The 27,134-nt window shown below is 37.6% G+C and overlaps 1 protein-coding gene across 2 annotated transcripts in view; it reads right to left on the reverse strand.

Moving 5' to 3' along the window:
- TOX (thymocyte selection associated high mobility group box) overlaps nt 1-27,134 on the reverse strand; it is a 274,588-nt gene that overhangs the window by 105,252 nt on the left and 142,202 nt on the right. For both annotated transcript variants that reach the window (XM_075063026.1, XM_075063025.1), the window contains exon 3: nt 17,074-17,316. In XM_075063026.1, the coding sequence (XP_074919127.1) occupies nt 17,074-17,316 (243 nt within the window). The remainder of the gene's footprint in view (nt 1-17,073; nt 17,317-27,134) is intronic.

Consider the following 27,134-nt stretch of genomic DNA (forward strand, 5'->3'; position numbering starts at 1 on the left):
GTCACTAATGAAAATATTGAACAGTACCACACACAGGACTGCACTAAATACCAGTTCAAGAAAGAATCACTGATAGCTACACTTTCAGTAAGGTCTTTCAACTAGTGTGCACCCATTTTAGAGTAATTTCATCTAGATCACATTTCTGTAGTTTGCTTATGAGAATGTCATGTGGGACTGTGTCAAAAGCCTTACTCAAATTAAGACACATCACATCTACTGCTTCCCCCCATCCACTAGGCTAGTGACCCTGTCTACAAAGGAAATTATGTTGGTTTAGCATGTGTTGTTCTTGACAAATCCATGCTAGCTATTCTTTATAATCTTATTATCTTCCAGGTACTTACAAATTGATTGTTTAATAATATGTTCCAGTATATTTCCAGGTTTCAAAGTTAGGCTGAATGGTCTGTAATTTCCCAGGTTCCCTTTGTTACCCTTTCTAAAGCTAGGTACTATGTTTACCCTTCTCCAGGCTCCTGAGATTTCTCCAACTCTAGACTTTTGATAGTTTCTGGTTCCAAGATTGCTTCAGCTAATTCCTTAAGCAATCCAGGACGAATGTCATCAGGACCTGCTGACATGAATACACCTAACTTATCTAAATATTCTTTAACCTGTTCTTTCCTGCTGTTGGCTTGTATTCCTTCCCTCCTGTTGTTAATATTAATTATGTTGAGTAGCTGGTCACCATCTATCTTTTTATTGAAGACTGATGCAAAATAGGCACTAAATATCTCAGCTTTCTAGATGTCATTAATTTTTAACTCTCCTTCCTTCCTACACTTTCCTTACTCTTTCTCTTAGTCTAATGTATTTAAAGAACCTTGTCTTTTATGTTCTTTGCTACAGGTAATCATTTTGTGCCTTATCTTTCTGGTTTTGTCCCTATATCCTTGTGCTATTCTTTTATACTCTTCCTTACCAATTTCTCCATATTGCCACTTCCTTTTTCTGATTTTGAGGTAATTAAAGAGCTCCTGATGGAGCCATTCTGCCCTCTTCTTACTTCTGCTATCCTTCCTTTGCATCTGGATACTTTGCAGATGTGCCCTATAATACTGTCTTCTTAAGAAACTGCCACCTCTCCTGAACTCCTTTTTCCCTTATTTTTTTCCCCATGAGACCTTAACTATCAGTTCTCTGAGGTGTTAAAGTCTGCTTTTTTGAAGTCTCATAGACTCATAGACTTTAAGGTCAGAAGGGACCATCGTGATCATCTAGTAGGATCTCCTGCACATTGCAGGTCACAGAACCTCAGCTACCCACTCCTGAAATAGACCCCTAACCTCTGGCTGAGTTACTGAAGTCCTCAAATCACAGTTTAAAGATGTCAAGTTTCAGAGAATTCACTATTTACATCAGTGACCCGTGGCAAAAGAAGGCAAAAATTCCCCAGGGTCACTGCAAATCTGACCCGGGTGAAAATTCCTTCCCAACTGCAAATATGGCAATCAGTTAGACCCTGAGCATGTGGGTAAGACCCACCTGGCAGATACCTGGGAAAGCATTCTCAGTAGTAACTCAGAGTCCTGCCCATTTAGTGCCCCATTTCCAGCTGTTGGGGATTTTAGCTACTGGTAGTTGCCAATGAGCCACACGTCATTGTAGGCAGCCCTGTCATACCATCCCCTCCAGAAACTTATCAAGCTCAGTACTGTAGCCAGTTTTCTTGTCCCCATTGCTTGCCTTGGAAGAGTGTTCCAGAACTTTGCTCCTCTGTTGGTTAGAAACCTTCGCCTAATTTCAAGCCTACACTTGTTGATGGCCAGTTTATATAATTTGTTCTTGTGTCCACATTGGTGTTTAACTTAAATAACTCCTTTCCCTCCCTGGTATTTATCCCTCTGATGTATTTATAGAGAATAATCATGTCTCCCCTCTGCCTACTTTTGGTTAGGCTAAACAAGTCATGTCTTTATTCTGCTACTCCTTCCTTTCCTTAGACTCATGAAAACTATTTTTTTCATGATCACTTTCACCTAAATTGCTTCCACATTCAGATTCACTACCAATTCCTCCCTGTTTGCCAGAGTAAAGTTTAAAATGGCTGCCCCCCCTGGTTACTTCCTCCACATTCTGGAACAAAACATTGTCCCCAATAGACTCATTCTGTCTATAGTATTTAAAAAACTCATTCTCTAATCCAGAATATCAAGAGAATGGGGATGAATAATGGGCATATATGTGTAAATCAAAAATCTGGAATTAGAGCCTTATTTTAAAGTCTTCCTGAAAATTATTCCCAAAGAATTCTTGTAATAATTTGATTTGTACTCATAGCTAGATAAAGGTAATGGCAAATCCAATGCCACATTTCATCTTTCCATGGACTAATTCCTTAGATACTGCAGTTAATTTGCAGACTGCTATTTATGCTTTTTTAAAATGTCATATTAGTCTTGCTTGAAATTGATTTAATTGCAAACTGACTACAAGTTTAAGGTTGATGAAACCTACTATTTATAAGATAAACATAAAAAATCAGGTGATTTCATCAGGTGAATTCTACATTTCCTCTAGTAGAAACATTCTCTTTTAGCTAACATATTCCAATGCAAGGGTCGGAATAATTTAATATAAATAGGCAATACTAATATCTAAAGTTTCATTGTGAGGTGAAGAAAGTGGATGCTCAATATCATTTATCAAAGCAAGAAGAGAACAGCAAACAGAGACCTAACCAGGGGAAGGTCACAGCCAATAACATTTCTGCAAATAGAAATGGGCTGCACAAGCATCAAATGCAAATTACTGTTTGCTGGAGAATTTTAATAGAGTTCTACGTCACATTATAAAATGTTTAATTGTAACCCCATTTTAATAACACCATCTGATTAAATGAAAAGATGCCTTGCTGATCGCAATTACGATCTGTCAAGCTGCATATTTATTTACAGTTTGGTTTCCTAAGATCAGAAGATAAAAAAAGGAAACTCTCTTCAGCTTGTCAGCAAACTATAATTATAGTGTATCCTTCTGTCAGTTTCTGCACAAAACTTTTGGTCTTAAAATGGATCTAATTACATCTACATCAACATTTTAATAAATGCTTGCATGCTTTTCTCTCCCTTCCCCCCATCTCGGTGATATCTTTGTTGTTACCAATCTTCAAGTCAGGCATTTGTTTTGCTATAATATCTTCCTCCCACAAAAGCATCATTAGAATAAAAAATGTTCTTTTCAATGTAAATATTATTTTTGCCATGTATCCCTCTTAGCACTGTAGTGGACTGGGACTCTGTTATTTCTGCTTTTGGCATGGATGTTTTGAATATCAGTACAGGAAACTCTTTCCAGGTGTGTCATGTAGCTCATCATCTGCAATGTCTATTTACTGTAATTTATGACCTTTCGTAGGAAACAGTTTGCCAGACACAAGAAATGAGTCCAAATGCCTGAACACAACTGTGTGCATCAACCAGTTACAGAAATTACATCTCATAGAAAGACCTATTAAATCACCTATTCCATCTCCCAGCCCATGCAGGATTTTTCCCTAGCGTATAAATTTCTGAGCTCTAACAGTACCTAGCAGACTATTCCACAAGCATTAGATTTTTGTTGTGATGTTCATCTTTAATTTTCCTGTGCTTATTTTTATCCCATTACTAGTTACATTCCCTAGATATCACAATAATTTATCCTCACACTAACTTTGTAAATAATGGATGATTATAAATAATCAGAATGTTGAAAATGGGGACATGAATGATTTTGTAAAAATAATATAATGCAGATGAGCTTTCATGGAAAATTATTTTGTTCAAGGTAGGTGATGTGCTCATATGATCTGGGTAAAGATGATGTGCTAATAGATGTGGGGAAAGCTGATTACTTTCGTACTGTTGTTGAAAGTGATCAGGTCATCAGCAAAGGGAAGATTTCTGAATTGATACATTATATTCCTTTTTACTTATGGATTTCCTAATTTTCCTAGCCACGTCTGCCAAACCTGTATACAGAGAATCTATACAAAGCAGGATAGCTCTAGAGCTTGAAGGATCTGGATCCAACCCCCATTAATTTAAATGGGCTCTGGATCAGGCCCTCTAACTCTGCCTGCCTGTATATGGCCAGGTTTTTTGTTTGTTTTTAAATAGGAACTCAGTATTATTCACTGAATTCATCCTGCAGGAATTCATCCAGTATTTTTAAGGCTCTAGCAACATGTGTTAACAGAACATTAAGATAGCACACAGTCAATGCACAGCAAAGTCAAAATTTCAGGTTGCGTGGGCCACTTTAACTCTACTGCAACTTTGTTATACTGTCTTTAATTGCATAACTACGTATTATTTCTCAAATAACACAATAAAATACCAGATCACATTATTCTTTTACAGCCTTGTAACATCTTGTATTGCCTTTTCATTTTGTATACTTACAATAATTTCATATATATGATGGTACAGTGTGGGTCTTGACCTAAATTTTTTATTTGATAAGTTCTATTTCTTTAAGGCTTGTATTTTAAAAATTTTGTCGGAAACCATGTCTATACATATTGAGTTTCTTTTTCAAAAGCACTTAGCATTAACCTAAGCCTGCTTCCATTGAAGTAATGGTAAAATTCTGATTAGCCTTCAACAGGATTTAAATTAGGCCAGAATGCTTTTGAAAATCCCACCTATTGTTTTCAACCAGCAACACAACCTTCGAAGGTGCACTTCAGTCTTTAAGGCAATAAACTATGAAGATAATGTAAATATGAAATTAAGTGGCCTATCTATGCTGGCAAATGTACTGTCTTATTATATCTGGTATATTTAATATGTAGACTATTGCAGAAGAAAACGGTGAGTGAGGAAAATTTATTGTGTTAAGAAAATCTAAAAGATAATGTGTAAACAGTACGATGCGCCTCTCAATAGGCGTATCACTTTTCTTGTATATTGTTTCCCTCCCCCAATCCTTCTGTCTTTGCTTCTTTAGGATATGTGCTCTTTGGGGGTATGGATAGTGTTTTCCTCTATGTGTGGGTGTTACAGCAATACAGATAAGAAATAATAAATGATAAATAATAATAATAATAAATAAACAACACTGATCACAAGAAGTGTGGCTTACTGTGTTCTCGTCATATAAATAATGTTCATGGACTCTGGCTACAATACACAGAGCAATGTGCAAGATAATTTCATAGAGTTTAAAGTCAGAAGGGATCATGGTGATCATCTAGTCTGACCTCTTGTATGTCAAGGCCCGCTGAATTTCACCTGATATCCCTATATTGAGGTCAATGACTTTAGTTAGGCTAAAGCATTTCAGTCCTCAGAAGACAAACTAGTGTGTGCCAGAGGCAGAGAAAGGAGAGATAGAGGTGACACCAATGCCTGAGGTCCCTGCATTGGCAGGGATGATACATGTGTATTTTACATTGTAGAAAAACTAGGTATTGCACTGTACTATTTGCAAAATATTATTTGATCACAAATGGCTGAACCATTTTTGCTCAAACACTTTCAGTGATGGATAGTTTCCTTGGCACTGCGTATATTGAAAGGGAACCTAATGGGGCAGAGGTAGGAAGCATGGCACAGGGGGTCAGGAAGGGATTTCCACACACGAGAGGGAGCATGCAGAAATGCATTGGCATGGAAGAAGGGCACAAGACGAGCTTTTGCTGAACAAGAGGGTATGAGGTATGTGGTGGGTGGGCAGACACTGAAACAAGACTGATAAATATACTGTTTTTGTATCAAAAGATACTATTGAGGTCCTGACCACTAGATGCAAAAACAATACTTCTTGGAACCCCCTGACTCCTAACAGCTTGCAGAGGCATTAGCTGAATGTCAGTAAGAGTAGTGTTACTATTGAATCATATGGTCTGTTGTGTAGTGTCACATTAAAGTGATACTGTACTTCACCTTAGAGCTGGCTGCATTTCAAGGACTGGTGAAGCCATCCCTAAAATATCTTTGTAGGGCTTCTGATAGCGTTACTCTATCACTTTCAGTTTGTCCAGAATGTGGTTGTATGACTGCTTACTGGTTTGAGCTATCTTGATCTTATTATACCCACTACAAGTTCTTTACTAGGGACGTATGTTAGGTGGTGGATTGTCTTTAAGTTTGTTTCTTTTGAGACCCTTAATTACCCTGCTACCTTTGCTCTTACTTCAGCCCAATTTAATGATTGATCATCATATGAAATTAGCTTATGATCACTCTTTTGGTATGGTTGATCCAATAGCTTAAAATCACTCGTCTCAAATCTGTCTCATTCACACCTCTTTTCAACTAGGGCAGTTTCATTTGTGTGATCATATTTTGAGTGAATGGCATTATGTAATGCTTTTATTAAAATGCCTTTGTTTTTATTCTGCTGTATAGTGCCTTGAGTGCCTTGGAAGAATGAGGGGTTGATACTGTAAATAAATAACATTTGTAATGTTATTTGAGGGGCACAGGAAGTCTTAGTTAATTAATGACTGTGAAGCACTTTGACACAGTCAGAAGAAAGTTGCTATAGAAGAGCAAAGCATTGTTCGCATTATTGTCTAGTGCATTTTCTAAATAGCCCAACTTTACAAAAATTCACCAATCATTATTTTATAACGTGTACTTTTTTGGTCAGGCAACTTAAGCTGCAGCTAATAGCTAGATCAGCACTAAGCCTACAATTCTGAACACTTTTTATGCTACCTCATAAAGAGAGAAGGGTAATAAACTTCATTAAAGTGGTATCCTACATTTAAGTGCTAGGAACTGCAGTTCAGTTACCGAGCTAATCTCTAAAACTCTTTATATGGGCATGAAGGTAATTTTTAAGCTTATTAAAAGTCCCATCTCTGAATAAAAATACATTGGATTCTTACCAAGGGCCTCATCCTTTAAGCTTTCCATGCCCAAAAATCCAATTGACTTTATGTGGAGCAGCTGCAAGATCAGATCCCAAATTTCTAAAACTAGGCCAGGCAGCACAAGGGCTGTAGGGACTTAGGGTATGCAGCTTCACAACAGTATCACCATCGGGCCAGGCCAAGCCTAGAGAAATCAGGTAGCCCTTTGGTATCTTCTCACTTCACTGTTACTCCAGGAAACACCACAGAAGACTGCATCATCTTGTGGCTAATGACATGTCACATCCACCTCTAGTCCACATAAAAGATAAAGCCTACTACTTCTATCAGCTAACTGTTAGGGGTTGTACCCCTTCTGATAACCCATGGTGGGATCAATGCAAAACTGTATGGGGATTTTAACTTCTGTAGACCTCAGAGATTTGGTCCAAACTTCCCTGGACAGGGAGAGTGTGCAACATGCTGGCTAAATCTGTTGCATCCCCTCTAGTGACTGATCTACATAGAAGATATCAGCCTGGTACTTGGAATTGTGGAGTTATTCATTTAATTCAAGTGGCAGAGGCCTGTGGTTTAGCTCTGGGCTCGGATCATGGGTTCTATATGGTGTGGATCCTTCAACCAGCACCATCTTGGGACAAAGAGAGGCCTATAGATGCTAGATCTCACCTCCTCTTGTCTTTTCCATTCCCTTTTCTGAAGAGGGTTCAGGGAATAGTATGTGTATACTGTTAACACTGCTACCAGCACCATCTGGAGGTCAGGACAGTCCTATGGAGACCATGTCCCTGCCCCCAGTATTTCATGCCTCTCTTCTTTAAAGATAGGCAAGACCATAACACATCAGTGTTCTGCCTTCTGCACTGGCTCACCGTCCTGCCCTCATTTCACTTCTTTTGTAAATCTACCCCTCCCATGATTTCCACAATAAGTGAGTTAGGAACATTCACACTTGTATCTCCATCTTCCATATATTTATTATATAAATATATATAAAAGCCCCTCGCTGAACAGCCACTAGGTGCACAAGCCTAAAATGAGTAGTTCTTTGGGGCACATAACCTAACACAATAGAGTTCTGGTCCATGACTGGGGATCCTAGGTACTACTGCAATACAAATAAACAATAATGAGATGCTCATAATTGAATTGCTATACATCACTATTCATCACCTCACTTTATTAGGTCATGTCTAATGTTTAGACTGGAGCAGAGGCTCTCTAGTGTTCTGTGAAATACCTAGTAATTGCTGGGCACTATGAAATAATAAGTAAACACAGAGAGATACTGACATATATGTTAGATTAGATAGGTCCACCAGACAGGGCTGCCTTTGTTTAGAATTTAGCACCCCCTACCAATAAGCAATTAGGAATAATTCTCTAACACGGCCCCAAAGATTCCCAGGCAGCAGTCACAGGCACATACTCCTAAAGTCAGCAGTGCTATGATATTCAGGTTTTTTTCCATTTTGTAAACAAATTGCAGTTCAGTAAAAGTTCATCCATTGTTATATTAGCAAAGTAACATTTCTCTGATACTGCAAGGAAGTTACTCTAAGCAGTATTGTGCAATACACAGTGAGACTACATATTGAGACGGAGGGAGACAGTGTGTTTCCAATCTGTCCTCATGAATGCATTCCAGTGCAAACGTGTGAGAGGGAATATAGGTGGGTTCATATACTGGTAGCCATGAGGGTGAGAGACAGGATCAGACTAAAGGCAGTGTGAAGGTTAGCATTTGACACGCTGTCTTCATGGAATCTGCAAATCAGGAAGGATAAGGGAAAAGGGCATTTGTAAGGTCTCTTTGTAAACATTTTGCATCATAATAATAATTAAAAAGAAAAGGAGGGAGAAAAACACACAGAGAGAGACCTGGCTCAGAAGGGGACTATATGTTATCAAAAAGAAAAAGGGGAGTGGCTAGAGTTGGGTGTGCCCACCTTGAAGGAAGGCGGCCTGCCTCAAAGATTTCTGTTTAAATTAACATTTGGATTTAGAAGGAACACTAATAACAAACAACCTATTTCCTGTTGTTTGGTGGTTAGAATCTCCAAAACACTTTGAAAGTGAAATCTCCTGCCTTACTGAGCACATTTCCTCCTGAAGACACCTGCACACTTGTTTTTTTATTGTAGGGCTGCCTCCATGCAGTGCTTCCTGGGTAGTATTTATTTTTGCTTGGTGAAAAGAGGGCCAAACAATTTTGTTTGAAAAAGAAATTGTGGCAGGCAAAGTTTTGTAAAAGCCTTTAAAAGAGAGAAATGGAAAAATGAAAAATATCACAGCTACATGATTTGAGGAGGACATCCCTTAAAAGAAGGAAGGTGACGGGCTAGGCCATTTTTGCCAGGGTAAATCTGTAGTTCTGCTAAATATTTACTACTTTACAGATGAAAGAGGATAAGCTAGAGAAGGGGAATTCAAAGTGCAGCCATAGTGCACAGTGCAGGTCCAGTACTGTGCATGGAGTTCTCAGATACTGGCTTCCCCAGTCCCCAATATAGAGGTGGAGCCCTGCAAACTATAGATTCCAGAATGCAGATGACTGCTTAAGATCAATAAAGTGTATTGCATGTTCAGATTGCTATTCTCCATATGCTGTAGCTCTGTATCCCCTGGGCTGAGATGAGGGTAAGGTCAGTCTGATCCATTTAAGATTCAATGTCTTTTCAGTTGTTCTCAGGTAGAATAAAGCAAAGTAAATGCATTCCACTTAAGTAAAGAAAAGTAGCGAAGCAGGACAGCAACAGAGGGAGCAGGCCTTTCTGCTTGATGCACAAGTTTCCCCTTTTACTCTATAGTGTAGGCTCCTGCCTCCTTTTGCTCCTCATAAAAGCATCTTCACAATTTTTGAAATTGACATTTCATTTCAACTGCATCAATAGGCCTTAACATGACTACAGTGTTTTTGCCAAAGCCTGAGCAAGTGTTCAGAAACATTTCATTATCTTGCTGTTTTCGACATCTACAAGCTATGTTAAAAGCAGCAGATTAAAGTCAGCATCTCTGCTGCTGGAAATCTCAGAAATTCTGACATTTCCATGAGTTATGTTTTCTCTGTTTGCATATTCTCTTTTCTGTTTTGTTTGACACTTGCAACTGTGACGCTGCTTGTGCATTAACCACTTATGAAGGAGCTGCATGTACAAAATGCCATATAACTTACCACCAGGCATTAGCTCTATAATATATTAACTATCCATCCATGCAACTGAATCGCTGGTCTATAGCCACCTCTTGATATCTGCAGTGATAGCTAATTAGTGCTGGACGGGATCATGGTAAATTTTGTTTCACCTCCTTGTACGATGAATATAACATGAATAAATTTAGTTGATGAGTGATTGCTATGAAAAAATGTTCACCAAAATACTTCCCCCAATCTCAGCAATTGTTTTTAGGATAACTATGGAAGATTGTTTCCCAAAAATGAAATTTGTCACTGTACCAATTCTATTTGAAATATTACACAATTTTTTGATTAATTTGTGAAATATACTATTTCCAAGAGTCTCAACCACTGAACTTCAAGTATGAACAATCTGAAATGCCTGACAGGTGAACAAATTGAAAATATATGATGATTGGCTAGTAATCCAATGGCTGCATCAGGCATTGTAAAGATGGTATCTGAAGTTATCCTGAAAGGAGTGCACTGACCACATCTGAACCATATTTTCAAACAACTATCTGCAAACATTTATGCATGCCTATGCTTGAACATCTAGCTTGATTTTTTTTTATTGCGCATGATTAATAGTTATAGACAATTATGGGTTGCAGCTTGTTCATAGACCTTAAGGTCATAAGAACCACTGTGATCTCCTAGTCTGAACTCCTGTAAAACACAGGCTATATAATTTCATCCATTAATTTCCTGCATGAAGTCTGATAGCTCATGGTAGAACTAGAGAATAGCTTTTAGAAAGTTATGCAATCTTTATTTCAAGATTTCAAGTGATGGAGAAGCTAACACCTCCTTAGGAAAGTTGTTCCAATGGTTAATCACCCTCACAGTTAAAAATACATGCCGTGTTTCCACTTAATCTAGCTTCAGTTTCTAACCACAGGATTTGCTTATGATTCTGTCTTTGACTGAAGAGGTCTCTATTATCAGATATCTTCTTCTTACCTACGATATAACTGTTTATAGAACCCTGATCAAGTCACCTCTTAACCTTTTCTTCTTCATAGCTCATATAAACTGTCTTTCTAATGTCAGAACATTGGAGGACGGAAAGCTAAACATTATGTACCAGGTCCCACAGTGGCATAATTCAGTATAGCTCAATTGTCAACAATGAAGCTACACCAATTACAACAGCTGAAGGTCTGGGTGTACATTCCGTTGGCTATGCTGCACACACAAACTGCCATGGCCCTCAGCCTGTCAAGGCTAATTTCAGTGCAAAACTCAGATGTTTAAAATCTGTGTAAAAAAGATCACCCTCCAGAATGAAAGGGCTTGAGATGATAAAAATTCATTGCTTCAATATGAGGTGTTCTATTACCTTACTTTTATGATTCACCATTTCTGATGGCAATAATTCACAGTAATAACATTTGGGTAACAGCAGATCTGTGTGGAATAAGAGTAAATTTTGATCTAAAGTGAAGACCTGCCTTGTAATGAGGTACAAATGTGAAGTATTCACTGGAGACTAAAAGTATCTTATACCACTGTCACATGAAATATAGGGCGGGAAAAAAAGGACTATGTGCTATTCAAGCATGATTCAAATTTCAACACTTAGGTTAATAAGGGGAAAAATCTTTTGTTTTGTTATGGTAAAGAAAGATATCAGTTTTGTTCATCAGCAATATAAAATTTCTGTTTGACTCAGTGCTTTGCTCTAAAACTGAATAGGTCAGCCACAAGATTAGTCATGAATACTGAATTTAAACTAATACGTATGAAGCTGGTGAAACAAAGTATCTTAAACATGTCCCAGCTAGAACAACAATCTCCTACATCAGATTTATTAGCAATTTCTCTATTAATAAGAAATAGCAGCTGCGTTCTACATGATATGGAAAATGAAAATAAAATAGGTGTCCAATTTCCTACACTGCATTACAGTGTCATATTTTGTTTAAAATATTATTCTCTCATAGGCTGTATAGCTAAAAAAATATAATTCATTAAAAATATGTATTTGCTCAGGCTTTGACGAATTGGGGCATAATGTTAAATAATTATTCATTATCTTTATTCTTCTGTCAAAGTGGGCAAAATCATTTCTTTTTATTGCTTTTTTTATATAAGGACACAGGCCCCTGTGACATCCATTTTATTTTAAACTAATGCTTCTATTATTCCACATCTGAATAATTACAGCTGACATCATCTGCTCTTTGGTGTCCTAAAAGAGCTTTAGCTCTAGTCCACTGTTGCATATTTTATTCACAACATGAAATAAAATACCTCAAGATTTTGAAAATATTTATTTTAAAAGCAATGAAATTGTCTGTAATCACATTTTCTGCTCTCCTTTGAAAGCTACATTATTCAATATGCCAGTGGTCTTTTCCACAACAGCAACATATTAGAAATTCATGCTGCTCTAATACATCTGAATTCATTGATGTACTGCACTCCCTATAGACCTAAAGAAACATTTCTGTTTCAGTTTCATATGTCCTGCACACTACCTACTGATGTGATGGTTGTCAGAACAGTTGTATAGTAGCCTTTGAATTCAAAGTGTGCCTTGACTGTCTACTAAAAATGACAATAAACCCAAGTATATACATTATTCTGGCTTTTGTTGCCAGTACAAATAGAGCATTCTGGAACTAAATACCCCAGTTTTATTACCTTTTAATATCTCTTCCACTTTAAACTTCAAAACTTGAAATTTGAAGCATTCAGAGAAATTGAAATCCCTTTTATTTTTTCTTGTAAATGTCCTATACAGCATTATAAGCCACACTGTTAAAAAAAAAAAGCCTGTTACACATAAGAGCACTCTAACAATACTGGTGTTTTCTTAATGTAAAAGCTGCACTGTGAAATTTAATTCTGATTGCCTAGAAAAACTCTTAGGCAACCATAGGACATTCAACAGCTCCTGGGTGTGTCTATAACCTTATGTTGAGCAAATGAACATACAGAAATATTTCAATTCTTTTTAGTACCTTAAAAGGCATTTTGTAGGTATATGCACCCTCTCATGAGAAATCTGTGTAGACAGCTTTATTTGCAAATTTCTAGTGGGCATTTCTGACAGTTTTAAGGAGCACTTCAGGAAGATTTTACAGCATCTGGAAGTCTAGAGAGGCTGACCTCCACCAGAAACAGAGACAGACCTAGTTGTAAGGGAGCTGCCTCAGTTACAGTACATGGGAAAAGGCTCCTTATTCTCTTCCACCACAGACAAACCAACATGCTACAAGACAATTAGTGCAACTTTATTATCCAATTATACCCAGATATCTAAGCAATCTGAGATCTAGGCATATCTCAGTTATGTCCACGTTAAACTTCTTGTACATAACACAGTTCTTGGCTTTGACGTGAGGACCCAGACCCAGTTTTGCAATACCAGAAACAATTCTGTACAAATATTGAGCTCCGTATATCTAAAACAGCTACATAAATGAAATGTCTTGAGAAATCTGCATTTGACGATACTGTAAAAAATGAATGGGTGCATGTTGCTTTGGTAGAAAACAGAGACCCAGATAAGAATATAGAAGCAAACATGAATTGACAGCACAATGTAGGAAAAGGGACATTTTAGTGATGTTTTCGAACAGTAGAGAGTGAGACAGACTTCAATCAATCTCAAAACTTCAAAGCAGGCTAATTCCCAACTTGACTGCAGATACTGTAAATGGCAATGGGAAAGTCCCATCTCCCAGCATTGTAACATTTTTCAGAAAGAGAATTCCCACAGCATAAAAAATCCATAAGAAATTGATCCTTAATGCGAATTCCCTGAGCTGGTACCGGATTCTTATTTTGTGTGCTTAAGCACTTCTACAGATGAAAACTCTTACAGATACTGAGTCAAATCCTGCACTCCAAGGGCTTTCATATGGGAGTTTTTCCTGAGTGAGGTCTATATATGTTTTAGTAAACCAGCAGTTTTAGTGTGAGTCTGTTGAAAAAGTGCTCAAGTGCACAGTGCACAATAACTTCTAATCATACTGAGCCAAATTCCAAAGGCATTAGCTTTTACTCAGTCCTTACGCAAGTAAATTCTCATTTTACAATGGCAAACACTTGCTAGCTGAGATGAAAGGGAAATACCACGATCTGTACCCCCAGTATTTTCCAGCTTTGTTTGTTTACTTCCATCAGCCTAGGATTAACTAAGTCATTAGCTTAAAAAGTGTAATCTGAGCTGGTGTCAGCCAATTGCAGACCACCCAATAGTTCAAATACAGAATAAAAATGTAGGCATCATTGCTAAAATATGATATAGCTTGAGAACAGATTAGCAGAAAAGATGAGAGTAAACAGGCCAAATTCAATGCAGTTGCACCTTATACCAGAGCTGAATTTGATCAAAACCCAGTCAATTCTAATAAAGAAGATAAATGGGTCAAGGTGAGGAACAATCCAAAGGTTCAGTGCTAAGAACAATTCTACTGAAAATATTTATGAGTGACCTGGGAGAGAGACTAGTTGCCTAGTGTCCAAATTTGCCAGAGAGAGTAATTTATTAGTGAATATATGGTAACAAGAATTTGGACAGGTTTGAGAAATAGATAAAGGAGTTTCAGTGTCAGGAAATATACCAGCACACTTTGGCATATATTATTGGTATAGAGCAGTGTTAGACAAAACAGTAAAAATGAAACTTAAAGGGTGGTGATGAGTAATATCAAAAAGGTAGAATGATGAGCAAAAAAAGAAACCTTTAAGTTTCTGGGTTATATAAATAATGGGATCTATTTCAAATGCAAATAAATAATGCTGGCTTTTCACAAAATCATCTGTCTTCCTTCTTGTTGAGGAACACTAAAAGCACAGTGGAATCATTGTCTTCATTGCATAGTTAACTCGAGTTATCTACACTTGAGTTAACTGCTCTCAAGTTAGTGTCCCACGAGTAAGAGCGCAAAATAACACTCAAGGTGAAGACAGTGATTGTGTTAGCTGTCAATCTGGGCTAACTGGAGTTGTAGTATATACCAGGTCTCCCTCAAATCAGGCAACTCCAGGTCAGGTAACTCCAGTTCAAAGAGGGTGACCAGATGTCCCGATTTTATAGGGACAGTCACGATTTTGGGGTCTTTTTCTTATATAGCCTCCTATTACACTCCTCCCCCCATGCTGTCCAGTGACCCTAAGTTCAAAGCTCTACCACACCTGAGTTAAAGGATACTGGGTGTGGACAGGACCTTATTTAGGGGCAACACTCAGGTTATAACTAACAATTCAGACAAACTCTGTGTGTGAGAGAACAAGGGAAAGGTTGCAAAATGGAAAGGTGAGCATGGGATTGGAGAAGACAGAAGGACAGACTTAGGTCAGAAATATAGTTATAGAGCCTTTCACCCCAGAGAAAGCTGTTCAAATGTAAATCAATCTGCAGTATGACTTTGTGGCAACAGATGCAATGCTTTTTTTAAAGGCAAAGATGAGTCTACAGTACCCTTGGAACACAAAAATATATATTTGGATGTACTGTATTCTCAATGAATAGGAACATGCACTTGCCATAAGCCTGAGGAATCTTTTCTTTCTTGACTACACCAATTCTGAGTCCATGTCTTTGATAAAAATAATAGTTTTTATTTTACATAAATATCTTGTTTTCCTACTTACTGTGGACAAGTAACTTTTGGAATCTGCACTTAAAACTAAAATTACTTCATCAATCTACTTTCACAATAATGAATATCTCTCTTCAAGGATATAAGAAGTAATATACCCACATTCTGTGCAAAGGAAATTGTGGCTCTATAACAAATTGATCAAGGTGGAAGGTTATTATGGGTCATAAGAGGAAGGAGACATCCACAGCCCAAGAAATGATGCCTGGATTATCATGTTTAATTTACCTATCATTATTCAGGATTCATTTAGTAAATATAGCGCCTTTTCCCTTCCAACCAGTGCGTATTTCCCTGAATTTACTTCTGTTTTGTCCTGATCTACATAAATTCCCCAAAGCAGAATTGTTTAGTTATACTATTCAGCTTTTTTTGTATTTGCCGTTGATCCAATAATTCACTATGACAATCTACAGACTCTCAAGGCCTTTTCTTCATAGTTCTTTGCAAAAGACTAATGTGGAACATCAGTGCTTAAAAGAATGCTTAGTTTCCAAACCATAGCCCTGGCATAAAAGAGATCAATTCAATGAAACATTGCTTTTACTCTTTATTAAAGTGCCAAGTGCTAGTTCTACTTTCTTTAGGTATTTCTGATTCTTAGATCCTTTCATACCATTCAACTCTTTCTTTTTCAAGGAGGCTGAATAATATATTTCATAAGTTTTGTAAAAGTCCTAGCAAATTTTTAAAAATATCCCAGAAATGTATTCATATTCCTGTATGAAAAACTTTTCCTCCCATTCAATATACCCTTGAAGGTCATATTCTGCTCTAAAATATGAGGACATAACTTTGTGTAGCTGCATACAAAAAGTTTGCAGTTTATTCTTAATATGTCTTGAAAAAAAGGATATTTATGTGACTTTGCACTTCTTGTAATCAATTTAACCAATATAGAAATGACTGAAAATAAAATCCTTCTCAGGCCCAGGCCCATAAGGACTATTTGATAGGATCAGGCCCAAAGACTTAACTCTCCCAATCACTTCAATGGGAGCTCTGCATGGACAAGGACTGTGAATTGTGAAAAGGCTGTAAGATTTGGCCTAGAGTGAAAAAAAGATATTTGCTGTTTTCCTAAAGTAAAGTAAACAAGAAAGGAAATAGTACATTTCTGTAGATCTCTCTGTACAGACAAATCAGAATAGAAAGAACCTGGTAAAGAAACACAGAACACAGTCATTCAGGGCTAAAACCTGTTTCATCTGAAGTCAATGATACTGGCCTGATTCTGTTCATAATAACACCACTGTAAAGCAGCAGCAATTCTATTGGAGTTAATGGGGCAGGATTTCATCCTCTGTAACCAGAGTAAAACTAGGGACAGAGCAGAACCAGTTGTGATGATTTGAGGGAGACCTGGATATAGCCTACTGACAGTATTTTAAACAGATATAGATATCCACATTTTTTAAAAAACAACCTAAATTAAACTAGCCCTAAAATCAAAGACTAAAAATTCTTACCACAGAAAGTGAATTTGAAAGCAGTGTCCCATCTTGGCCAAGCATGTTGGACACGGTAATTTCAGGTAGGTCCATGTTTTGTGGATGGAATGGAAGCAGGCCGTTATGGTTCATTGGGTGACACAGGGAGTGGTACCCAGACTCTACCTCATTCAGGTGCACCAGTGAGTGGTCAGGTAATGATGGAGGAGTTATGGGAGGTATGTTAAAATCTTCACTTTCAAGACTTGGACCAGGAAAAGCCTGTAAAAACAAAATACAGATATTGTTGCAAATCAAACAAAAAATAAAATAAAACAATAGCCACACACAAACTAAAACTCAATCATCATACATTATTATGTAGTAATTTCAACTTAGCAAAGAGACCATTTTAAACACTCAGATATTATAATGGTAGCGTTTAACCATTATGTATGGAATAAAAATTGCCTCAAAGGCATACCAATTGCTGGCACTTGCACAGCTCCCATTAGACAGACTTTTTTTCAAGAAGGTGATTCAAACAGATTTCAAGGATCTCATTAAAATTTTCAAAGAGTCTTCATCTGGGAATTGTGGAAGAGGAAAGCCATTTATAAAATTAATATATTTCTTAGTCTATAAACTCACACATACATGTATTTATTCTATATCCAAACAAAGTATTCCATTATGTTATTGATTAGACTTTTACTGACTGTTATTGCTATATAAAGTCATGTGATTTAATCTGATGCAAGGTAAAGCTACAGGTAACGTTAGAGAAATATACCAAGGTAGATAATTGATTTTATTTGTTTTGTGATCTTCCTTCAGCAAGTAGGCTCATTTGAGAATAAGGAAGGGCAGTGTGGACATGCTGATATATTTTAAAGGGGAAAGTGAGTATTATGGTTGGATGTGACTAAAGTAGGACTGAATAGGAAAAGAGAGGTGTGAGGTGAAAGTAGTTAATATCTTGGGTGAAAGTGATCATGAAATGATAAAGAGTTAATGATTCTAAGGAATGGTAGAAAGGAAAACAGCACAATAAAGATAATGGATTTCAATAACGCAGACTTTAGCAAACTCAGGGGATTAGGTAGGTAAGATCCCATAGGATGTATGTCTAAAGGGGAAAACAGTTCAAGAGAGTTAGCAGTTTTTCTAAGAGACATTATTAAGGGCACAAGAGCAAACTATCCCACTGTGTAGCAAAGATAGGAAGTATGGCAAGAGACCACTCTGGCTTAACCAGGAGATCTTCAATGATCTGGAGCTCAAAGAAAGTCCTACAAAAAGTGGAAACTAGGTCAAATTACAAAGGATGAATATAAACAAAACACAAGTTTGTAAGGACAAAATTAGAAAGGCCAAGGCACAAAATGAAATTAAACTAGCTAGAGATATAAAGGTAACAAGAAAAAATTCTACAAATACATTAGAAGCAAGAGGAAAACCAAGGACAAGGTAGGCCCATTACTCAATGGGTGTGTGTAGGCGGGGGGGAGCGGGGACAATAACAGAAAATGTGGAAATGGCAGAAGTGCTAAATGATGTTTTTGTTTCATTTTTCACCAAAAAGTTTATTACCAATTGGACATCTAACAATGAATGCCAGTGAAAATGAGGTAGGATCAGAGGTTACAATAGGGAAAGAATAAGTTAAAAATTACTTAGACAAGTTAGATATCTTCAAGTCACCAGGCCTGATGAAACACATCCTAGAATACCCAAGGAGATGACTGAGGAGATATCTGATACATTACCTATTATCTTTGAAAAGTCATGAAAGATGGGTGAGATTCCAGAGGACTGGAAAAGGGAAAATATAGTGCCAATCTATACAAAGGGGAATAACGACAACTCGGGAAATTACAGACCAGTCAGCTTAACTTCAATACTCAGAAAGATAAAGGATCAAATAATTTAACAATCAGTTGGCAAACACCTAGAATATAATAAGGTGATAAGTAACAGTCAGCATGGATTTGTCAAGTACAAATATGTCAAACCAACCTGATAGCTTTCTTTGATAGGGTAACAAACCTTGTGGATGAAGGGAAGTGGTAGATGTGATATACCCTGACTTTGATACTGTCTTGCATGACCTCACAAACAAACAGGGGAAATACAACCTAGATGAAGCTATGACAAGATGGGTGCAAAATTGCTTGGAAAATTGTTCCCACAGAGTAGTTATTAGTGGTTCACAGTCAAACTGAAAGGGTATATCAAGTGGAGTCCCACGGGGATCAGTTCTTTGTCCAATTCTGTTCAGTATCTTCATCAATGATTTAAATAATGGCATAGAGAGTACACTTATAAAGTTTATGGACAAACCAAGATGGGAGAGGTTGCAAGTGATTTCAAGGCTAGGACTAAAATTCAAAATGATCTGGACAAACTGGAGAATGGTCTGAAGAAAATAGGATGAAATTCAATAAGGACAAACGCAAAGTACTCCACTTAGGAAGGAACAATCAGTTGCACACATGAAAAAATGGGAAATTACTGCCTGGGAAGGATTATTGCAGAAAGGGACCTAGGGATAATGGTGGATCACAAACTAAATATAACACTTGAAAAAAAAAAAGCAAACATAATTCTGGGGTGTATTAGCAGGAGTGTTGTAAGCAAGACATGGGAAGTAATTCTTCTGCTCTGTTCCACACTGATTAGGCCTCAAATGGAGTATTGTAACCAGTTCTGGGCGCCACATTTCAGGAAAGATGTGGACAATTTGGAGAAAGTCCAGAGAAGAGCAACAAAAAATGATTAATGGTCTAGAAAACATGACCTATGAGGGAAGATTGAAAAATTGGGTTTGTTTAGTCTGGAGAAGAGTAAGAAGGGACATGATAAAAGGTTGCTAGAAGGAGGAGGAGAAAAATTGTTCTCTTTAACCTCTGAGGATAGGACAAGAAGCAATGGACTTAAATTGCAGCAAAGGCAGTTTAGGCTGAACATTAGGAAAAACGTCCCACCAGGGTAATTAAGCACTGGAAAAAATTGACTAGGGAAATTGTGGAATCTCCATTAGTTTTAAGAGAAGGTTAGTTAAACAACTGTCAGAGATACTCTAGATAATACTTAGTCCTGCCTTGAGTGCAGGGGACAGAACTAGAAGACCTCTCAATGTCCCTTCCAGTCCTATGATTCTGTGCATACAGTCATGTCAGCTCCCGATGTGCCGATTTATTCACTTGTGAGGGAGTGAGAAGGAATGACCTGAGCACAATATTAATCATGTGATTTGAATTAAGAGTTACTTGATGTGCAAATGCAGTTGTTTAGCCACAACTTAGTGAGCAGGTTGGTACAGATGTGCACTGCCCAAGAATGCATTCCAGAACTCCTGGGAAAGTGGCTTCTGTTCCCCCTATCCCTTTTCCAAGGATGCAGTGTCTGCAACTCTCCTACCCACAGACATGGGGCCATTCCAGAGCCTGTGGGAACCAGCCCCACACCTTCCTGTCCTCTTTGTGAAATTTAGGGCATCTGTGGGTGCTAACTTTGTGAACTCCGGGTGCTCAAGCACTCAACTATGTTTAGCTCCTGCAAAGAGCCATTAGGAGATAACAGAGTGCTCCTTTTGTCCTCTTTCCCTGCTCTCCTTTTGCACCAATGCAGGAGTGGGCACAATTGAGAGAGCGCAGCAGCTATTAGGAGCATATTTATTCCTTAGTATAATATCGCATATGGAGACAAGCATGATGTGTAAAGCCATTGAATAGAAGACCAAGAGAAGAAGCAATATTCAAAAAGGTAGACATAGTGGAATTTTGTTATTTATAGGTTCACAGATTCCAAGCCCAGAAGGGCTCACTGTGATCATGTAGTCTGATCACACAGAACTTCCCCAAAATAGTTCCTAGGGAGTATCTTTTAGAAAAACATCCAAACTTGATTTTAAAATTGCCATATTAGTGAGTCACCAAATCAAATTAATAGGGAGCAGGTTTAAAACAAACAAAAAGGAAGTATTTCTTCACACGATGCACAGTCAACCCATGGACTCATTGCCACAGGATATTGTGGAGGCCAAAACTATAACAGGGTACAAAAAACAACTGGATAAGTTCATGGAGGATAGGTCCATCGGTGGCTATTAGCCAGGATGGGCGGGTATGTAAAATCATGCTCTGAAGTGTCCCAAGCCTCTGTCAGAAACTGTGAATAGATGGATGACAGGGGATGATGATCATTTGATGATTACCTGTTCTGTTCATTCCCTCTGAAGCACCTGGTATTTGCCACTGTAAGAAGACAGGATACTGGGCTAGATGGACCATTGGTCTGACCCAGAATGGCTGCTCTTATGTTCTTATCACAATAACCCACCTGAGGCTACTCTGAACTATTGCAGCATGGAAATAAAACCTTTAAACTGGATTTGCAACCAAAGATTTTACATGTTGCTACTGAGCTGTTCAGGTATTGCTGGAAACCTGAGCAAAGTAACAGTGCATCTTGCCATAGCCAAAGGGTGTTTTTCACCAAAGTCCAAGGAGCAATGACCATTTCCACCAACTAAGGATCTGTCCCTATGTGAGGATATCTTGGTGTAGGGTGAAGCATCAGGGTTAAACTCAAAAGTAGAAATCCCAAGAAATTGAAAACAGGTAGGGCATAGTGGAGGAGTTGGCAGCAATACTATCATGTATGTATGAGGAACATGTATTATCCCTGTCAAGTGGAGTGACCTCACTCTATGGAAATCTCAACCTAGAAAACTAGCCCAACCTGCTCACCTGTCCATTTAGATCACTTAGCTTGTGGTGTGGTTCTCCCCAGGGATTTTGTTCCCTAGCAGACAGAAGAATATTGGCATATTGAGTTTCTAAGTCTTATTTCTCCCTGTATTTCCATACTATGATGTTGAGACTCCACCAAGGCAGGAAATGTGGGCATCAAAAATAGAACCTCAGTGAATGGAATGGAAACATGCCATTAACAAAGAAAATAAATTAGGTTTGTTCAAGTAGTATAGAAATGCATATGCAGAATAATAGATAATAAGGTCATTGTGCATTACTGTATACTAGTAAATTATTATACTACAGAACAGCTAAAATAAATGGTCCCTGCCACAAAGAGCTTACAGTCTAATTTCATATAACACAACATACAAGAAAATGACAACAATAGAGAGTGAGTGGGGAAGGAAAGAAAGCGGTAACATCAATAAGATTTCATGGATACTCTGGACAAGTGTTTGTCACACTGCACAAATAGCCCATCATTGATATTTGGCTAACATGCATATATCATGAGAATTTTTGACAGTTAGGTTGCTTGGGCCTGTTGGGAAGGATTCATGGGGTATGGCTGGGAGGAGGCTGGGTCTGAACTGCATTTTCTTTCCCACAGCCCATGCAGCAATTCAAGGCCTCAGGAGATCTTTTCCCTCACCTCTTTGCTGGGTCTAGGGAGGAGTTACTGCTGGGGTTTCTCTCCCTCCTCCCACTGTCTCCCCAAGGGAGAAGAGTGGCTCTTGGAGATCTGGTAGCAGGGGAGAGGGAGTACTGAATGGGAGCTCTCCCCTCCAGTTTTTTCAAGAGGAAGAGAAACAGCCAGAGGAGCATCTCTCCTTCTACCTTGCTTGTAAGAGAGGAGGAAGAGTATGAAGGTATGTCTCTCCTCTCCTTCTTGCTCTGCTTGCTCAGGAGGAGGAGGAGGAGTGCTTCTTCACTCAGGGTTCCTGCTGAAGTCAGCTCTCAGCAGCAGCCAGGACAGGCAAATATTCATAAGCCAAATACTAACCAAATTTCCACTAATATTCAGGCGATTCAGCAAATTTTGCTATTTGATTTGTCCATATGTTTAACAACAGAGCTTTCACTTTAGACAGATATTGATTTGCTGTGTTTCAAATGTATTCTTAACTAGTAGTATCACTTCAAACACAGTGACAACAACTGCTATGTAACTTATCTAAGGGCTTGTCTACGCTTACAGTGCTGCAGTTGTGCCACTGTAGCACATAGTGAAGAAGCTACCTACGCAGACGGGAGGGCTTCTCCTGTTGGTGTAGATACTCCACCTCCCCAAGAGGCAGTAGGTAAGCTGACAGGAGAATTCCTCCCATCAACATAGCACTATCTTCACTGGGAGTTAGGTCGGTATAACTGCGTCATTCAGGGGTATGGAAAATCCACACCCATGAGCGACGTAGTTATACCGACATAAATTTGTAGTGTAGACCAGGGCTAAGACTAAATGGTTATTCATATATAATGATGACATCTTAACTTAATTTACTATAATACAAATGACACACTAGTCTCATAAAATCCCACAATCCTAGTTGCAGTGCACACAGTCACATGTATACGTAGATTGCGAATTATAAATACAAGGTTACCATTCATCTCCTCTTCATTACACTAACGCAATAGTAATAAAAATGCATTGTGCTATGGTTATCAGTTGCAAACCAGTCACAGTGTATTTGATAACACAATCTAACACATTTTTGTCAAACTATACTGTATAAACTTCTAAAGATAGCAGTAGTATAGAAGTAAGGAAAATGATAAAATGTCAGAATATTATATAATTTATGTGGAAACTAATTACTAAGCCATATTAAATATATTGCAGTAATACTATGGCTGTATATGAAAAGTTTTGTCAATTGTATAGTATCAAAATCTACTAAGAGATTACATCAACTGTTTTTTTGTTGTTGTTTTTTTAGAAAAATAGGTTTGCCGAATTCATAAAAGGAAGAACCTAGTTCTATAAAATACTATGAGATAGTTGTTTAGCAATTTAGTTATGAGGATTATTTTGTTAAACTAATATTTTATATCCAGTGTGAGCAGTGTCCTGTTTGGGGGATGGGAAAAGGTTGTGGGGGTTATTAATCCATGCAGCTAGTCCAAAAATAACTTGTCACCACTACAGTTTGTCACGTCTGTGAGCATTTTGTGGATGGTTGTTGCTGGCTGTAGTTCACAGGTATAGCTCATATCTACTCTCACCTTGTTTTATAAGTAGGTTTGGAAGGATTAGCTTATCAGTAAATGTCAGTAAATGACGATTTCACCATACACACAGACCAATGAAAAAATACTTTAATTGATAATAAAAAATTACAGATATGCAAAGTAAGAAAAATGCTGCTTGAGAATTTAAGAGTTTGGTTTAAGGCTATTTACTTTGTACATTTTGATATTTGATGTTGACAATTTATGTTTTAACAGTTATAGAACTTGAACTTTTTGAATTTGAACATCATCTGTTGCAATTACTGACTGCTCCTTCATAGCTTCCCTTAACTGTAAAATTTAAATAGAATTAAAATATACATTGATATTATTGGTCAGAATTATAAAAAATAATAATTGAAGTATGCCAAGCCTACTTATAAGGGATTATTAGTATGACAATTTGCATATAATTTCATTGTAAACCTCTTAGTCATTTTCTTTCCAGAGTCACTGTAGTATTGGCACAATTCTACTATATCCAGGTAACCAGGTGATAGCTCTCCTTCATTCTGCTAGTCAAAACAGCACCAACAAATTGCCTTCCTCCTAACTTTCCAACAAGAAAGAACAGCAGTGTGTCTTTTCATCTCCTCACCACATAACTGCAAGGGGACTTCTGCACTGGGTCTGCTTTCCTCCCTATGGAGGGCGGAGTTGTTTATCAGCTGTTGAGCACTGGGGAGAGTTCCTAAATCTTTATTACATTCAGGGAGAGACTTCTTTATGAACACCATTAAACTCCATTGGAATGCATTGAACAGATCAAGGCTTTGCTTCTATTTCATTATAAAGGGGATTTCCATCACATCTGAATTTATTATAAGCAAGTTTGGAAGTATTTAAAGTTGATATGGTCAATAATGGGAACTTCAGAACAGAAGCACCTTGAATTTTAGGTGGGTCGTGTTGAACCTACACATATTGAAATCGCACAAGAAGTTATTTTTGTGGTGTTTCAGCTGATCTTATGATACTGATACCATCTTGGCTTGCAATTTCATGGGAATAGCTTGCAAGATTTTGGCACAACTGAACCCAAACCTTAACTGTGATTCATCTGCCAACCTAAACCCAAGCTTTTGCTTAAATCAGCATTCAGCTTGGAACACCAACCCAATTTGGCTTCTTTCTCATTTAAATTTCTCTTTCGTACCAATTAGCCTGGTCAAACCCAGTACCAATTTTATGGATTTTAATTGTGCTAAATTCTGGAATGGAGGCAAAAATTAGGTTTTTGCAGGTCAAATGGACAAATACCAAACTATTTTTTGTATGGATTATTAGTCAAATTCAAGTGCAATGATTCTTGTCATCGATAGGAATTCTTTTAGTATGAGACAAAACCAGGCCAATACATTTTATTTCCATTCTTACACACACACTTGTATCCTCTGATTGTAACAGGAGTGATATGTGAAATGGCTGTACGACCTGACTATAATAATGAAGGGTGAGGATATCAGAACAAAAAAAACACCTACGTTACCAATGGTGATGATGACCAGAAATTAGAAAGTGAACTATATTTATGATTGTATTGAATGTTCTGCATCAATGGTTAAAAAGCAAGCTGAGAAAGGCAAATGAAAGCAAAAGACATTTTAAACAGAGTGACCACAGGAGGCAGCAAACATCCAAACATCCAGCACAAGCCCTCTGTGGAAAGAGCAGAACCATTATTATATGAGAATGCAGAAGAGATCATTGACCGGGTAAATTTAACTTATGTGCTGGATGGCTGCATCACTCATGCATGCACTCAACAAAATACAGTATTAGTATAAAGCCTTAAAAATATGGTCTTCTCATAGGCATACACAATTTAAATAAAATTAATGATATGTCTAACAATGTGGAGTGTGCCTTAATTTATCATTTACAGTAAGGATTCTACATCTGAACTGTTAAAAAATGCCAGTTTTTAAAAAGATAGATGCTTCAGGCTGTCTCCGCTTCTATTACTAAACACAGTGTTACATAACTGAAATAGTTATGAGTTGAAAGTAATGTAGAACAGCATGCTCAGTAGAGGAGGAAAAACAATAATTTACTTTATACCCATCTGAAAGTTAGGATGATGCATTTGACAGTGATATTTCCAGGAATATAAACAGGATCAACTTATCTCTAATTTCTTAATGGAGGACTTTCAGAAGTAAGTGTGTTTCAGCCTTTTTTGTCTCTGCATGAACAAGAGTTGATAGCTTGAGACGATAATGCATTACTGTGGAAACCTTCGGTCTCTTACATAAATCATCTTAACACTCAGCAAGAATTGTCCAACAGTGCCATTGATATGTTCAAGTCAATGATCCTGCAAACAATTTTTTTTAATGTTTCTTCATATGTTAGACATAAGCAATAAATCACATTCATTTAAAACACACAATATACTAATTTATCAAGCAACAGCTATCAAAAACATATTACTGGGGAAGGTACAACTTTTTTTTTACCCATTGGTGTTAATCAATTTCTCTAATTTACATTAGGTAAAGGCTAATGCCTCAAGCAAAACTTTAATTTTCCAGCACCAGATGAATTCCATTTTCAATAAGAAGGAGAATATGCTGACAATGATACAATTGATTTAAAATAAGCACAATTTCAAAGTCAACAGAATTATGAAAAGGAACAGTGCTTTTTCAAATGAAACATTCCACTTCTGAGAGCCTCTTTTCATTGTTTAATTTTATTTTAAATATCATGCTATACAAGTTTGTTTGAAAACAAATATGCTTTATTTATGAACATTTTACATTTAAAATGCATTTAATAGGCGACAATGAGCAAAAAACTATAAAGATTACAAGACCTGAGCTGTAGAGACCTGCTAAAAGCTCCAAGGCTTCACCCTTCCCTACAAAGAGGTAACAGTATAGCCTTCCTATTCGGAAAGTTTATCTCAGTCCATTAGAAAAGTACAGGTTTTTGTTACAATCATCAAACAGGTCTAGACAGGAACAGTTTACGGCAGGCATCTCAAATACGTGGACCGTGAAGTTATTTGCTGTGGCCCACCTAGCTCCCTGCGCCCCCCAAGTTATTTCCTGCGGCTGCCAAGCTCCCCTCATCTGCCGCCCCCCGGTGCATTGTGAGCCC

This window comes from Chelonoidis abingdonii, chromosome 2, assembly GCF_003597395.2.
Source record: "Chelonoidis abingdonii isolate Lonesome George chromosome 2, CheloAbing_2.0, whole genome shotgun sequence".
NCBI lineage: Eukaryota > Metazoa > Chordata > Testudines > Testudinidae > Chelonoidis > Chelonoidis abingdonii.